The sequence below is a fragment of the Cherax quadricarinatus genome, chromosome 41, assembly GCF_038502225.1.
Source record: "Cherax quadricarinatus isolate ZL_2023a chromosome 41, ASM3850222v1, whole genome shotgun sequence".
NCBI classification, from domain to species: Eukaryota; Metazoa; Arthropoda; class Malacostraca; order Decapoda; family Parastacidae; genus Cherax; species Cherax quadricarinatus.
The window spans coordinates 22,600,195-22,618,410 of record NC_091332.1 but is presented as its reverse complement, the minus strand read 5'-3'; the positions used below and the strand labels follow the sequence as shown (position 1 = coordinate 22,618,410).

The window sequence follows — 18,216 nt, the reverse complement described above, 5'->3', positions numbered from 1 at the left end:
TAAGCGAGCTGGCTGATAGGCGGAACAGCCGATAACCGAGGGTCCACCGTATGTATATTAGTCACTGTGCTAATAAGCCTATGCTTTCAGAAAAGAAGTATTTGTCAGGCTGCAAATGTAGATCAGATATGTATTTTAAAAATTAAGATTCAGTACATATAAAGACATTTATGATGGAAATAAATTAAACTTTCCTAGTTTTTTTTTTTAATATAATAAGCTTAAATAAAAGATCTAACGCTTCACACATCTAACTTTTTTTATCTTTGAAGTTTTAGCTTTAGATGTAGATGATATGGAGGATGCTTGTTCTTCTTCTGGCTCATCTTCTTCCTCATCATCGCCTTCATGTTCCTCTTCATCATCATCATCATCATCGTCATCGTCATCATCGTCATCATCATCATCATCATCGTCATCATCATCATCATCATCATCGTCATCAGGATCATGTACTTCTCCATCGCTGCCACTTCCAATCTGCCAAAAAGTGTAAAAATTAGATACATATATAAAAATTTATTTATCTTCAGAAAATATCTACCCATTTGTCATTGTTTTATAGACCTACAGCAGTTCAAGCTATTCCAGAAATTTAAATAAATTTAACAGAGCTAAGCCTAATTAGAGTATTCATAATTTGCATTCCCACAAGCAAGATGACATGGACACACTACATCAGGAAACACATGTCCTATTTCCTGATGAACCTTACTTTAGGTAGCCTAACTACAGTTGTCTAGAAAGTGGCTTCTTGAGTTCACCTCTAGGAAGTACAAAGTGATAGGGTGAAAGGATGGAAATAGACAAGTGGCACCATACCATCACAGAAGGAGGCAACTGTCAAAAATATTAATATGTTCCTGAAAATAATTTGTAAGTCGAGTGCTCAGCACTCAGAAATTATTTTTCCCTAGACACTTGTATTATAACCAGAGATGTGCTCCCGAGCCATAATACTCTGCATCTAATTTCGCTTATTTTTTAAGTAAGAATATTTACCTTAGGTCACTTAGGTCACATTACACATGCATGTACACGCATATATATAAACATACCCATCCGGGTTTTCTATTTTCTTAATAGTTCTTTTTTATTTATTTTATTATCACACCGGCCGATTCCCACCAAGGCAGGGTGGCCCGAAAAAGAAAAACTTTCACCATCATTCACTCCATCACTGTCTTGCCAGAAGGGTGCTTTACACTACAGTTTTTAAACTGCAACATTAACACCCCTCCTTCAGAGTGCAGGCACTGTACTTCCCATCTCCAGGACTCAAGTCCGGCCTGCCGGTTTCCCTGAATCCCTTCATAAATGTTACTTTGCTCACACTCCAACAGCACGTCAAGTATTAAAAACCATTTGTCTCCATTCACTCCTATCAAACACGCTCAAGCATGCCTGCTGGAAGTCCAAGCCCCTCGCACACAAAACCTCCTTTACCCCCTCCCTCCAACCCTTCCTAGGCCGACCCCTACCCCGCCTTCCTTCCACTACAGACTGATACACTCTTGAAGTCATTCTGTTTCGCTCCATTCTCTCTACATGTCCGAACCACCTCAACAACCCTTCCTCAGCCCTCTGGACAACAGTTTTGGTAATCCCGCACCTCCTCCTAACTTCCAAACTACGAATTCTCTGCATTATATTCACACCACACATTGCCCTCAGACATGACATCTCCACTGCCTCCAGCCTTCTCCTCGCTGCAACATTCATCACCCACGCTTCACACCCATATAAGAGCGTTGGTAAAACTATACTCTCATACATTCCCCTCTTTGCCTCCAAGGACAAAGTTCTTTGTCTCCACAGACTCCTAAGTGCACCACTCACTCTTTTTCCCTCATCAATTCTATGATTCACCTCATCTTTCATAGACCCATCCGCTGACACGTCCACTCCCAAATATCTGAATACGTTCACCTCCTCCATACTCTCTCCCTCCAATCTGATATTCAATCTTTCATCACCTAATCTTTTTGTTATCCTCATAACCTTACTCTTTCCTGTATTCACCTTTAATTTTCTTCTTTTGCACACCCTACCAAATTCATCCACCAATCTCTGCAACTTCTCTTCAGAATCTCCCAAGAGCACAGTGTCATCAGCAAAGAGCAGCTGTGACAACTCCCACTTTGTGTGTGATTCTTTATCTTTTAACTCCACGCCTCTTGCCAAGACCCTCGCATTTACTTCTCTTACAACCCCATCTATAAATATATTAAACAACCACGGTGACATCACACATCCTTGTCTAAGGCCTACTTTTACTGGGAAAAAATTTCCCTCTTTCCTACATACTCTAACTTGAGCCTCACTATCCTCGTAAAAACTCTTCACTGCTTTCAGTAACCTACCTCCTACACCATACACTTGCAACATCTGCCACATTGCCCCCCTATCCACCCTGTCATATGCCTTTTCCAAATCCATAAATGCCACAAAGACCTCTTTAGCCTTATCTAAATACTGTTCACTTATATGTTTCACTGTAAACACCTGGTCCACACACCCCCTACCTTTCCTAAAGCCTCCTTGTTCATCTGCTATCCTATTCTCCGTCTTACTCTTAATTCTTTCAATTATAACTCTACCATACACTTTACCAGGTACACTCAACAGACTTATTTTTATTATTATTATCACACCGGCCGATTCCCACCAAGGCAGGGTGGCCCGAAAAAGAAAAACTTTCACCATCATTCACTCCATCACTGTCTTGCCAGAAGGGTGCTTTACACTACAGTTTTTAAACTGCAACATTAACACCCCTCCTTCAGAGTGCAGGCACTGTACTTCCCATCTCCAGGACTCAAGTCCGGCCTGCCGGTTTCCCTGAATCCCTTCATAAATGTTACTTTGCTCACACTCCAACAGCACGTCAAGTATTAAAAAACCATTTGTCTCCATTCACTCCTATCAAACACGCTCACGCATGCCTGCTGGAAGTCCAAGCCCCTCGCACACAAAACCTCCTTTACCCCCTCCCTCCAACCCTTCCTAGGCCGACCCCTACCCCGCCTTCCTTCCACTACAGACTGATACACTCTTGAAGTCATTCTGTTTCGCTCCATTCTCTCTACATGTCCGAACCACCTCAACAACCCTTCCTCAGCCCTCTGGACAACAGTTTTGGTAATCCCGCACCTCCTCCTAACTTCCAAACTACGAATTCTCTGCATTATATTCACACCACACATTGCCCTCAGACATGACATCTCCACTGCCTCCAGCCTTCTCCTCGCTGCAACATTCATCACCCACGCTTCACACCCATATAAGAGCGTTGGTAAAACTATACTCTCATACATTCCCCTCTTTGCCTCCAAGGACAAAGTTCTTTGTCTCCACAGACTCCTAAGTGCACCACTCACTCTTTTTCCCTCATCAATTCTATGATTCACCTCATCTTTCATAGACCCATCCGCTGACACGTCCACTCCCAAATATCTGAATACGTTCACCTCCTCCATACTCTCTCCCTCCAATCTGATATTCAATCTTTCATCACCTAATCTTTTTGTTATCCTCATAACCTTACTCTTTCCTGTATTCACCTTTAATTTTCTTCTTTTGCACACCCTACCAAATTCATCCACCAATCTCTGCAACTTCTCTTCAGAATCTCCCAAGAGCACAGTGTCATCAGCAAAGAGCAGCTGTGACAACTCCCACTTTGTGTGTGATTCTTTATCTTTTAACTCCACGCCTCTTGCCAAGACCCTCGCATTTACTTCTCTTACAACCCCATCTATAAATATATTAAACAACCACGGTGACATCACACATCCTTGTCTAAGGCCTACTTTTACTGGGAAAAAATTTCCCTCTTTCCTACATACTCTAACTTGAGCCTCACTATCCTCGTAAAAACTCTTCACTGCTTTCAGTAACCTACCTCCTACACCATACACTTGCAACATCTGCCACATTGCCCCCCTATCCACCCTGTCATACGCCTTTTCCAAATCCATAAATGCCACAAAGACCTCTTTAGCCTTATCTAAATACTGTTCACTTATATGTTTCACTGTAAACACCTGGTCCACACACCCCCTACCTTTCCTAAAGCCTCCTTGTTCATCTGCTATCCTATTCTCCGTCTTACTCTTAATTCTTTCAATTATAACTCTACCATACACTTTACCAGGTACACTCAACAGACTTATCCCCCTATAATTTTTGCACTCTCTTTTATCCCCTTTGCCTTTATACAAAGGAACTATGCATGCTCTCTGCCAATCCCTAGGTACCTTACCCTCTTCCATACATTTATTAAACAATTGCACCAACCACTCCAAAACTATATCCCCACCTGCTTTTAACATTTCTATCTTTATCCCATCAATCCCGGCTGCCTTACCCCCTTTCATTTTACCTACTGCCTCACGAACTTCCCCCACACTCACAACTGGCTCTTCCTCACTCCTACAAGATGTTATTCCTCCTTGCCCTATACACGAAATCACAGCTTCCCTATCTTCATCAACATTTAACAATTCCTCAAAATATTCCCTCCATCTTCCCAATACCTCTAACTCTCCATTTAATAACTCTCCTCTCCTATTTTTAACTGACAAATCCATTTGTTCTCTAGGCTTTCTTAACTTGTTAATCTCACTCCAAAACTTTTTCTTATTTTCAACAAAATTTGTTGATAACATCTCACCCACTCTCTCATTTGCTCTCTTTTTACATTGCTTCACCACTCTCTTAACCTCTCTCTTTTTCTCCATATACTCTTCCCTCCTTGCATCACTTCTACTTTGTAAAAACTTCTCATATGCTAACTTTTTCTCCCTTACTACTCTCTTTACATCATCATTCCACCAATCGCTCCTCTTCCCTCCTGCACCCACTTTCCTGTAACCACAAACTTCTGCTGAACACTTTAACACTACATTTTTAATAGTTCTTGTTTTTCTTTATTTCCTCTTATCTCCATGGGGAAGTGGAAAAGAATTCTTCCACTATAAGCCAAGCGTGTTGTAAGAGGCAACTATGATGCCACGAGCAAGAGGCTAGTAACCCATTCTCCTGTATAAATTACTGAAGTTAAAAAGAGAAACTTTTGTTTTTCTTTTTGGGTTGCCCTGCTTTGGTGGGATAAGGCCAGTTTGTTAAAAAAAAAATTTACCCAATATTATACATCAGTACTGTTCACTTTCACTTACAGTCTTAAACATTATTTAATTAATGTATACATGTTAATTAAACAGAACAGAGCTACAGTACAGTATGCAGTACATAACATTTGTGTTAAAAGTTAGAAGACAGTGTAGAATTACCAAAGGTATAATTCAGACAGCTGAGAAGAGGATGGAGCAGAATAGGATGACCAAGGTGTATAAATTTGAGTGGGAGGAAAAGGTGGGGTCATCCCAGGAAAGGCTGGAGGTTCTGAATGTCTGTTGTTGGAGCATCTAGCAGGCTTGTGTGAGCAAGTTACTCTGGAGTGGATACAAGTGGTTTTCATAGCTAGATTTGCTGTTGGAGCATGAGCAAGGTAACATTTACCTGCAGGTGGGAAGTACAGTGCCTGAGCTCTGAAGAAATGGTGGGATGTTGCAGTTCAGAGGGTCATTTGAATTGTGATTTCTGCATACTTCTCGTAAGACAGCTGCTGAAGGAATGATGGTGGTACGTGTTTCCAGCAGTAGTACTGCTTTGAGCTCAGGGTCTGTGCCATAATACTACATGATGAGCTCAGCTCACTCAGATAAGTTGTGGGCCTAGATATGAGAGAATGGGTCTATGCAGTGAGGGGTGCCCCATATAAAAAAATCCTGCCCCACACAGTGCATGATGGGAAAAAAACTGACTGTATATTTGGTTTAAAATAATGACTCTGCAGTGTATTATCAGATAATTTTTATGGTTGTATTCTCAGTTTCTTGGTATCATTTGACAGAATCGAAGATATATTAAAGAAATAGAGATGATTTTGATTGGTTTCAAGACTGGAAGTAGCTTGAAATTGAGCTCAAAGTATAGTGGAAATGTTCGGTTTTTGCCAATATTCCAGAGAACACAAATTACATCACTCGTCCAATACACACCCAACTGGTCAGTCTAATATGCATTCACAAATGCACTTATATTAATTCCACAATTATTATAAAAATGCAGTAGTCTGCATAAAAGTAAATCTTCTATTTTTTGTGTGAATAAAAAATTCTAAATGGAAAGCAATTGTAATATAGGAGAGGCCTGTGGATGTAACTAATAAACAGAGGAAATGTTGTTTTAGTGCCAGGAATGTCTACATTGTATATTGTGGACCCTGTTTTTAAAATGGCAATTTTGGAGTTTTGTGTGAAATTAGCCAAATTACCAATTTCTGATCACTTTACTGGGTAATTGAAATAGTTAAATGGGCGGTTTCTTGTACTTAGTCGACAGAAAGGAAGGCATACTAATGAAATAGCTAAGAGTTTCATCGACTGGAACAATTAAATTGGCTTAAAATAGAACTCAAAGACTACTAAATTTGCATAAGTGCAATTTCGTAAGTTTTCCATCACATTTCATACTTTTGGTGTTATTACCTTCAGAAAAAAATTCTCTATCATTCCATAAGAATTTTTTTTTTTTTTTTTGAAAATTCTTGGACCCTGTGGACTTGTTTCAGATCCAGGGTCTGGACCCTCAAAGAGTTAAATCATCTTACTTTGGTACTGCTACCCTAATCTATAAGACAGTTACATAATGGGCACAAAAGCTGGCTATGTTTCCCTGTCATAATCCATTTTGTTGGATGGATTTTATAGTGCTGAAAATCTGTCAGCCAAGAGACATGAGTAAGGCACTGAGGATATCATTACATATTTCATTAAGGGTCCATCAGGTACTGGAAATTTAAAGGTTTTGCTCCAGCAGAACTATAGTTTCTATTACTAGGGAATTATATTCTCCCATGATAGCCTATCCCATTCACAGGATAAATGGAACCTTTTTGAAGATATCTCCATCATCAGAGGACAATAAAAATGTACACCAATCGTCATGAGGATACAAATATTGATTAACACTGACATGTAGGTAAGACACATATGTCCTAGTTACTACTTATGTGATAACTAGGACATATTGTTAAAATGTCCTAATTGACATATAGTATATTTGTCTTTCTTACATACCAATCCTCAAACTGCAAAAGGAATTATTATAGGAATACAAGCTACTAAAGTGTGTATTAAATGTAAGTAGAAGATTGTACAATTTATCTGTCATATCACATGTTCATGACACAGAAGAAATAAATAACAAAAAAGGCACAATACCGTGACTGGAACAACACACAAATAACCCACACATAAAAGAGAAAAGCTTACGACGAAGTTTCGATCCGACTTGGACCATTGACAAAATCACACTAACCAGAGGTGGAGCAGGACGGCTATATATAGGCAGGAAGAGGTGCTGGTAGTAGTAGTAGTAGTAGTAGTAGTAGTACAAGAATTGTATATAATACCAACAAGATGAAATTAAGACACATGCACAACACCCGGGCATCCCCATCGTAGACGTTTCACCATCCAGCCAGCCACTGGATGGCGAAATGTCCACAACAAAAGCAACCAGACGCCGCACATGTGTCTTAATTTCATCAGTAGTTGTAATAGAAGTAGAAGAAGAAGAGGTAGTAGTAGTGGTAGTGGTAGAAGTGGGAAATAAGGAAGACGAGCCAGTCAAATACAAAGGAAGGGGAGCACTGCAAGAGAGCTAGATGCCCACAGAGGGAGAGCAAGTGCACAGAGGTGCGTGAAAGGGGAAGTGGTGAAATAAATGAAGAAGGAACAGAAACACGAGACAGGAGAGAGAAAGACAACCCAGAGGAGAAAAGGAAAGAGGAAAGGGGAAGAGGAAGAAGAAGAAAAAGAAAAAGAAAAAATGAGGATTCAGGTTAAGTCACGGGTGTTCTGAAGTTTGGAGCATTTTACAATGTAGTGGGAGAGGAAGGCATCTACAGAGACGAAGCCTCCCCTTCCTTTGTATTTGACTGGCTCGTCTTCCTTATTTCCCACTTCTACCACTACCACTACTACTACCTCTTCTTCTTCTACCACTACTACAACTACTGATGAAATTAAGACACATGTGCGGCGTCTGGTTGTCTTTGTTGTGGACGTTTCGCCATCCAGTGGCTGGCTGGATGGCGAAACGTCTATGATGGGGATGCCCGGGTGTTGTGCATGTGTCTTAATTTCATCTTGTTGGTATTATATACAATTCTTTTACTACTACTACTACTACTACCAGCACCTCTTCCTGCCTATATATAGCTGTCCTGCTCCACCTCTGGTTAGTGTGACTTTGTCAATGGTCCAAGTTGGACCGAAACGTCGTCGTAAGCTTCTCTCTTTTATGCGCGGGTTATTTGTGCAGAGAACAAAGCTTGCGGGTCATCGAAAGATACTCATCTCAGAACTCTGTCCTGACCAATATTAAACTAACTCATGATACAGAAAAAAAAAAAAGACCAACAATCCTTTTGGTGTAAAATATTCAACACCCATTTCACATTCATGACAGAAATATAGAACATCCCTGGATGGCTGCCACCTACCAGCCTACTACTTGGTAAGTGTATTTTTTACACACATGTGATAGGAAGGTAGTGCCTTCCTGGATGAGTGCTGTCTACCAACCTACTACCTGGAGTGTGTGTCACATTTATGTCACAGGAAGGTAGTACCTCACTGGATGGTTACTGTCTATCAACTTGCTACATGGTATGTGCCTCATTCTCCAGTGTCAGGAAGTCCCATTCTGGGGGACTTCCTGACAGGAAAGTAGTACCTCCCATGATGGTTACTGTCTACCAACCTACTACCTGATATTTCTGTACACTACTGGAATGATATATAAGAGCAAGTAATACAGTACAGTGGAACTTTGGTACTTGAACAGTTCCCTACTTGAACAAAGCTCAGCAATCAACCAAACAAACACGACCTGCCAGAACTTCGCTGTAAACTATTTTGTGTTTCTTAGCATTTTTTGGTGTTTTTTACAATATTTGTATAAATAAGTCACTATGGGGCCTACAAAGATTAGTGATAACAGCCAACCAAAAAGAAAATTGGTTGGGAAGAATCTGTTCGATACTCGAACAGATCGGCACTCAAACAACCTTCTGGAATGAATTAAGTTTGAGTACCATGGTTCCACTGTATATGCCACAACCACCACAAACCTTTTAAAATTATAAGACAATCTCAACACAGTAGAAAGGAAACCATGAGAATGGCTATGCTCCTGTAACAACAGATAAATAATTACAAATATTTTTTTTTTAACAAGTCGACTGTCTCCCACTGAGGCAGGGTGACCCACAAAGAAAGAAAATCCCCAAAAAGAAAATACTTTCATCATTCAACATTTTCACCTCACTCATACATAATCACTTTTTTTGCAGAGGCGCCCAGATACAGTTTAGAAGAATATATAAAGATATATAACACATCCCTCCAAACTGATAATATCCCAAAACCCCTCCTTTAAAGTGCAGGCATTGTACTTCTCATTTCCAGTACTTAAGTCCAGCTATATAAAAATAACTGGTTTCCCTGAATCCCTTCAATAAATATTTCCCTGCTCAAACTACAACAGCTTGTCAGGTCCCAAATATCATTCATCTCCATTCACTCCTATAACACGCTCATGAACGCTTGCTGGAAGTCCAAGCCCCTCGCCCACAAAACCTTCTTTACCCCCTCTCTCCAACCTTTTCGAGGACAACACCTACCCCACCTTCCTTCCCCTACAGATTTATATGCTCTCCATGTCATTCTACTTTGATCCATTTTCTCTAAATGATCAAACCACCTCAAGAACCCCTCTTCAGCCCTCTGACTAATACTTTTATTAACTCCACACCTTCTCCTAATTTGCACACTCTGAATTTTCTGCATAATATTTACACCACACATTGCCCTTAAACAGGACATTTCCACTGCCTCCAACCGCCTCCTCGCTGCAGCATTTACAACCCAAACTTCACACCTATATAAGAGTGTTGGTACTACTATACTTTCATACATTCCCTTCTTTGCCTCCATAGATAACATTTTTTGCCTCCACATATACCTCAATGCACCACTCACCTTTTCTCCTTCATTAACCCTTAAACTGTCCAAATGTAGATCTGTTTTTTTTAACATTTGAAAGTATGTAAAAATGTAGATCTTTTTTTTTTTTGCATTTGAAAACGTGTAAAAAAACTTCTATCTACATTTTTTTTTGTTATATTTGAAAATATGTAAAAAAAAAAAACGTAGATCTACTTTTGGAGCACTACGGATTTGAACATCGATCTGTTTGGACAGTTTAAGGGTTAATTCAATGGTTAACCTCATCCTTCATAAACCCATCTGCTGACATTTCAACTCCCAAAAATCTAAAAACATTCACTTCTTCCATACTCCCTCTCTCCAATGTGATATCCAATTTTTTTTTTTTATCAAAATCATTTGATACCCTCATCACCTTACTCTTATTTATTTTCACTTTCAACTTTCTACCTTTACACACTCTCCCAAACTCATCCACTAACCTTTGCAACTTTTCTTCAGAATCTCCCATAAGCACCATATCATCAGCAAAAAGTAACTGTGTCAACTCTCATTTTGTATTTGATTCTCCATAATTTAATTCCACCCCTCTCCCCAACACCCTAGCATTTACTTTTACCAGGAAGTAATCTCCCTCTCTTCAACACACCCTAACCTGAGCCTCACTATCCTCATAAAAACTCTTTACAGCATTTAGTAACTTACTACCTATTCCATATACTGTACTTACAACATCTGCCACATTGCTCCCCTATCCACACTCTTATCATATGCCTTTTCTAAATCCATAAATGCAATGAAAACTTTCCTACCTGTATCTGTTGTGTATCTTTATACGTATATGCTTCTAAGCTGTTGTATTCTGAGCACCTCTGCAAAAACAGTGATAATGTGTGAGTGTGGTGAAAGTGTTGAATGATGATGAAAGTATTTTCTTTATGGGGATTTTCTTTCTTTTTTGGGTCACCCTGCCTCGGTGGGAGACTGCTGACTTGTTGAAAAAAAAAAATATATGCTTCAATGTAAACACTTGATCTACACATCCCCTACCTACTCTAAAGCCTCCTTGCTCATCTGCAATCCTACTCTCTGTCTTACCTCTAATTCTTTCAATAATAACTACAGTACTCTTTTCCTGTTATACTCAGTAAACTTATTCCCCTATAATTTTTACAATCTCTTTTGTCCCCCTTCCCTTTATATAAAGGAACTATACATGCTCTCTGAAACTCCCTAGGTACCTTCCCCTCATTCATACATTTATTAAACAAAAATACAGTGGACCCTCGGTCATCGGCCATAATCCGTTCCAGAAGGCTAGCTAAAAACTGAAATGACCAAAAACCTAAATAATATTTCCCATAAGAATTAATGTAAATACAATTAATCCATTCCAGACAAAAATATTCACAAAAATTAATTTTTTTTTATTTATTTATTTATTTATTTTATTTATTTAGAAATTTTAGCATACAAACAGAGGTACAAAAAATACAGGTAAGAGCAGCATGCCAAAGCCACTTATATGCATAGCATTACGGGCTGGCTTAAAATTAACTTAAGATTAACTAAGCAATGATGAAATCAGTGATAAGACATTATTGTAAACAGATAACTATAAAATACAAATGAGTATTACAAAGACAGGTCCTATGGTTGCATGCATTGCTGTTCATTCAGTAGAATGGAGTATTCTGTTAGGTAGTGTATTTAAAAAAATAACAAAGTTAGGTTTAACATTTGTGTGATATAATTGTGAGTAACATTTAGGATATACAATTTATATGGTTCAGTTATTCAGTATTTATTTGGTTTTGAGTGAGTAAGTGAACTTTGAGAAGAGACTTGAATTTATAAACAGGTAGTGTTTCTTTTATATTTACAGGTAATGAATTCCAGATTTTAGGGCCTTTTATGTTTACCTGGAGAGAGTTTCGGGGGTCAACGCCCCCGCGGCCCGGTCTGTGACCAGGCATTGAGTTTTTGCATAGCGTGAGATGGACACGAGGAACATCAAAGAGTGATCTGTGCCTTGTATTATGGTCATGTGTTCTGTTGAGGTTGGCAAGGAGATGTTTGAGGGGAGGGTTAATATCAGAGTTAAGTGTTCTATGTATGTAATAAGTGCAATAATAAGTATGGATGTTTTGTATGGTGAGTAGGCTGAGTGTTTTGAATATTGGTGGAGTGTGCTGCCTGTAGTGAGAATTTGTTATCATTCTAACTGCAGCCTTTTGTTGGGTAATTAGTGGTCTGAGATGGTTAGTTGTTGTTGAGCCCCATGCACAAATTCCATAGGTGAGATAGGGGTAAATAAGAGAGTGATAAAGGGCCAGGAGGGCTGACTGTGGAACGTAGTACCGTATCTTCGATAGTATGCCTACAGTCTTGGAAATTTTCTTAGAAATTTGTTGTATATGTGTATGAAATTTGAGTCTATTATCGAGGTGGATTCCTAAGAATTTTCCCTCTGTTAGCTTTGTGATAGGTGATCCGTTTATCGTTATGTTAAGAGGTACATCTGTAGCTCTGCTACCAAACTGAATGAAGTAGGTTTTGTCAATGTTTAGTGTAAGTTTGTTAGTCCTCATCCAGGTAGATATTTTCTGTAATTCGGTGTTTACAGTATTGCCTAGCGTGACTGGGCTCGGGTGAGAGAAGACGTATGTGGTGTCATCTGCAAAAAGTGTGGGTTTGAGTAATTGCAAAGCATTTGGTAGGTCATTTATGTATAGGAGAAAGAGAAGAGGGCCAAGGACACTTCCCTGTGGGACACCAACTGTAATTGGTTGTGCGGAAGAGCTTGCCCCATTTGCGTACACATATTGGCTTCTGTTGCTGAGGTAAGACTTGAGGTAGTTGAGGGAGTGCCCTCTAATACCATAGTGTGACAATTTTACGTGGAGCAAGTCATGGTCAACTGTATCAAAAGCTTTACGTAAGTCAATGAAGATCCCCAGTGGGACTTTTTTTTTCTCTATTGCAGTGTATATATGTTCTAGCATGTGTATAATAGCATCATTAGTATTTTTATTAGGCCTGAATCCAAATTGGCAGGGGTTGAGAATGTTATGGGAGATGAGGTAGGAGTGGATTCGTTTATGAATTAATTTTTCGAAGATTTTTGAGAGAGGGTGTAAATTGGATATTGGCCTATAGTTATTCAACTCTGTTTGGTCTCCTCCTTTATGGATCGGGGTGACCCTTGTTATTTCGAGAACTGTAGGGAAGGTGGAGGATTCAAGGGATTTGTTAAAGAGTGTTGCAATGATTGGTGATAGTACTTGTGATGCTTTTTTGTATATAAAGGGTGGTAAGGTATTTAAATCTCCTGCCTTGTTTTTCAGTGCGTTGATAATAAGGGAGACTTCGTATGGGTTAGTCGGAGCTAGGAACAGTGTGTTCGGGTAGTTGCCAGTGAGGTAGTCATTTGGTGGGGTATCTGAGCTTGGGATATTATTGGCAAGGTTTTGACCTATAGTGGAGAAGAAATCATTGAGTCTGTTTGCTGTTTCTGCTGGTGGGAGTTGGGGTTCATCTGATTTTGCTAATTTTATTTCGCTATGTCGTGATATCTTTTTTGTTCCCAGAATTTCTGATAGGGTCTTCCAGGTCATTTTTATATCACCTCGTAAGTTGGATAATCTGTTCTCATAATACAATTTTTTTGCCCTTCTTATCAGGCTGGTTAGGATTGACGAGTAACGTTTTGTTTGGTCTCTGGTTATGTGACCCATTCTGTACTGTTTTTCATATCGGTGTTTTGTATTTATGGATTTGAGAATGATGGGTGTTAGCCAGGGACTGTTCAGTCTCTTAGCTGTCATCTGTTTAGTTTTTTTAGGGCAGTGCTTGTTATAAAGGTATTGGGTCTTTTTTAGAAAATTATTAAAACATTCGTCAATATCTGTATAGATTTCTAGCTCAGTGTGCCAGTCAATGTTTGTTACTGCTGTTGTGAAGTTATTAATGGCTACCTCATTGTGAAGTCTGAAGGTGACTTTAGTAGTGTCTTGGGGTATTTTACCAAGAGTTGTTATGAGGAAAGTAGGGTAGTGGTCTGTGATATTATCTGTAATTATGCCTGATTTTAAAGGGGATATGGTGTTGGTCCAGATGTGGTCAAGTAGGGAAACACTAGTCTCTGTAACTCTTGTAGGTTTTGCTACTGTTGGTAGCAACATGCAGTTACTCATTGTGTTTGTGAATTCAGTAACGTGTGGGTCCTGGTCTTGCAGGAGATTTATATTGAAGTCACCTGAGAGTAGTAAGTGATCTTTGTTCATGCGTGCATCAGTTATCATACTTCCTAGGTTTTGACTAAATTGGCTAATGTTTGATTGTGGAATTCTGTAGATGTTTATCACTGTGAGAGGTTTTTGTAGGTATTTGGATTTGAATTTAGCTATTATATATTCCCCATGTTCATCCCTTGTGCAAGTATTAGTGATACATTCTAGTTGGTCTGAGTAGTATATAGCTGTGCCACCCCCTTGTTGGTCTGGCCTACAGTTGTGTATGGCTGTGTAACCAGGAATGGCATAGACATCTGTAGTATCAGGCTTTAGCCAGGTTTCAGTTAGTGTAATAATGGACATATTGGCATGCAAGGAATTTAGTAATGCTAGGAGGTCATCATAATGCTTGCTTAAAGATCCGATATTGTAGTTAAAGATAGTTATGTTGTTGTTGGCTCTGAGAAGTGCCTTTGATTGTTCTGCTGTGTAGTAATTACAGTAACTGTTTGAATCATTTAAGTTATTAAATAAGAGGTTGGTATCAGGATCAATGCTTGTAATCATAAGATTTGTAGTGGATCTATAGTTAGAATTAAGTAAAAAATAAAGTAAATATTCTAAAGCTAAAAAAAATAGCACCTGAATTATTTAACAAATGTAAAAAATAATGAGCTAAGGTAGTTTTTTAAAGCTAAAATAAAGGAGACAATATAAAAGGGACTAAAATAATTTGTGGTGAACAAATAAAGTGATGATCAAATAATGGAGCTTGGGAATATGATAGTAGGTAGTACTTTAAAGGTAATTCTTTAAAGTTAGAATTATAATATAAAATTATAATATAAAAGGGACTAATATAAGTTGTGGTGAACAATAAAGTGGTAATCAAATAAATGAGCTTTGGAGTATAATGGCAAAATAGTGAACTTATTAACTTTAGCACCTGAGAATAGCACCTTGATTAGTTTAACAATTGCGAATATATGATCTAAGGTATTTATATAGAGCTAAAATAAAGGACAAAAAATATATAAGGGACTACAATTGAGTAATGGTAAACAAGTTAAATGGACAGATAGTCACTATGAAATAATATTGGTTTTTAACAATTATATAAATATTACATACCTTTATTGAAGGCTAGTGCTGGCTTCTTTAAGACAGGGAGGAAGAAAGAGGGAGGAGTTACTGTTTGGAAGGGGAATACCCCTCCATAAAGACTTTAGGTAGCAAGGCCTTCTCTGGGGTTACTTCCCTTCTTTGTTTTTAATGCCACTAGGAACAACTTGAGAGTCACTGGACCCCTGTCTCACAAAATAACTGTCCAGAGTGCTCTGTTTCTGGCATCTCTTTAAGATTCCCCTGAAGTGCGACACAGTTTTGTCACTAAACATGTTGCAGATATGGCTTGTTTCAGCTTTGTCAGGGCAGTACTTCTAGACAAAACTTTGCACATCATTCCACTTTGCACAAATGTTCTTAATCAATGAAGATGGCACCTCCTTCACTCCCTCTTCCTCCTCCTCTGAAGCAAGTTCCTCAGCTGCAGTCTGTTGCTGTTCAAGTTGAAGCTCTTGCAGCTCTTCAGTGGTTAGCTCTTCCCTGTGGTCCTCCATCAACTCTTCCACATCTTCACCACTCACCTCCAGCCCCAGGGACTTCCCCAGTGCCACAATAGAGTCCAAAGGGTCGGCAGGGTCGAGGTCAGCCTCAAACTCTTCAAAATCCTTCTCTTGGACACAATCTGGCCATAGTTTTCTCCAAGCAGAGTTCAAAGTCCTGGAAGGCACTCCCTGCCAAGCCTTACCTATAAGGCTTATGCAATGGAGGATAGTGAAGTGATTCCTCCAGAACTCTTTAGGGTCAACTGAGTGTCCAAGGTTGCTTCAAAGCACTTTTGAAACACTGCTTTTATGTAGACTTTTTTGAGGTTAGAAATGACCTGCTGGATGAGAGGAGTGGTATTAGGGGGAAAGAACTTTACTGTGATGAAAGTAAACTCCCAAGTACCGTTATTGAGGCTAAAACGTTGTGTACTTGTAAAAATAGGTTAGATAAATGCATGAGTGGGTGTGGGTGGGTGTGAGTTGGGCCTGACTAGCTTGTGCTGCTGGGTCTGGTGCCATGCTCCTTCCTTGAGTAGAGGTGACCAGACTGGGTGGGTCATTGGGCTAATCTGGGGGGGGAGCGCATGGACCTGCTCTGCATGGGTCAGTAGGCCTGCTGCAGTGTTCCTTCTGTTTATGTTCTTATGCTTTACTTCTCGTTAGTGTGACTTTGTAAATGGTCCAAGTCGGACCGAAACGTCGTTGCAAGCTCCTCTCTTCTATGTGCGGGTTATTTGTGTATACTTATTTATCCTCTTTTTCATAAAATATGTATTACTTATTACCAAACCTCTTTCTACACATAGCTCAATTAAAGGCTCCCCATTTTCATTTACCCCTGGCACCCCAAATTTAACTACTACTCCCTCCACAGCATTTGTACCCACTTTAGCATTGAAATCCCCAATGCACTCACCCAACATTTCCCAAAATCTCTATCTCTCCTCTACACTTCTCTCTTCTCCAGGTGCATAAATGCTTACTATAATCCACTTTTCACATCCAACCTTTATTTTACTCCACATATTCCTGAATTAATACATTTATATTCCCTCTTTTCTTGCCATAACTTAGCCTTCAACATTATTGCTACTCCTTCTTTAGCTCTAACTCTATTTGAAACCCCCTGACCTAATCCCATTTATTTCTCCCCACTGAAACTCTCCCACCCCTTTCAGCTTTGTTTCACTTAAAGCCAAGACATCCAGCTTCTTCTCATTCACAACGCCAACAATCATATCCTTCTAATCATTTGCACAACATCCACGCACATTCAAACATCCCACTTTGACAGTTTTCTTCTTTTTCTTTGTACTAGAATATATGGGAAGAGGGGTTACTAGCCCATTGTTCCCGGCACTTTAGTTGACTTTTACAACATGCATGGCTTACGGAGGAAAGATTTTTATTCCACTTCCCCACGGATATAAAAAGAAAAGCAATAAGAACAAGAACAATTAAGTTAAAATCAAAGAAAACTCAGACGAGTGTGTATACATAAACATGTACATGAATGTGTAGTGTAAACCATACCACGGGTGGGATTTGAACCCGCGGTCAGAGTCTCAAAACTCCAGACCGTCGCGATAGCCACTGGACCAGCTAGCCACAATCTTATTGTGGCTAGCTGGTCCAGTGGCTAACGCGACGGTCTGGAGTTTTGAGACTCTCTGACCGCGGGTCCAAATCCCGCCCGTGGTATGGTTTGTTTGCAATCGTGTCATTATGATTTCGTGAGTAATGTGTAGTGTGACCTAAGTGTAAGTAGAAGTAACAAGACGTACCTGAAATCTTGCATATTTATGAGACAGAATTTTTTTTTTTTCAACAAGTCGGCCGTCTTCCACTGAGGCAGGGTGACCCAAAAAGAAAGAAAATCCCCAAAAAGAAAATACTTTCATTATTCAACACTTTCACCTCACTCACACATAATCACTGTTTTTGCAGAGGTGCCCAGAATACAACAGTTCAGAAGTATATACGTATAAAAATACACAATATATCCCTCCAAACTGCCAATATCCCAAACCCCTCCTTTAGAGTGCAGGCACTGTACTTCCCATTTCTAGGACTCAAGTCCAGTTATATAAAATAACTGGTTTCCCTGAATCCCTTCACTAAATATTACCCTGCTCACAGTCCAACAGCTCGTCAGGTCCCAAATACCATTTGTCTCCATTCACTCCTATCTAACAAGCTCACGCACGCTTGCTGGAAGTCCAAACCCCTTGCCCACAACACCTCCTTTACCCCCTCCCTCCAACCTTTTTGAGGACGACCCCTACCCTG

The 18,216-nt window shown here is 39.5% G+C and overlaps 1 protein-coding gene across 5 annotated transcripts in view; it reads right to left on the bottom strand.

The window, feature by feature from the left end:
* The window catches only part of LOC128695942 (zinc finger MYND domain-containing protein 11), a 208,081-nt gene that overhangs the window by 59,591 nt on the left and 130,274 nt on the right, over window positions 1–18,216 (bottom strand). For all 5 annotated transcript variants that reach the window (XM_070093069.1, XM_070093070.1, XM_070093068.1 and 2 more), the window contains one exon: window positions 256–480. In XM_070093069.1, coding sequence (XP_069949170.1) covers window positions 256–480 — 225 coding nt within the window. The remainder of the gene's footprint in view (window positions 1–255; window positions 481–18,216) is intronic.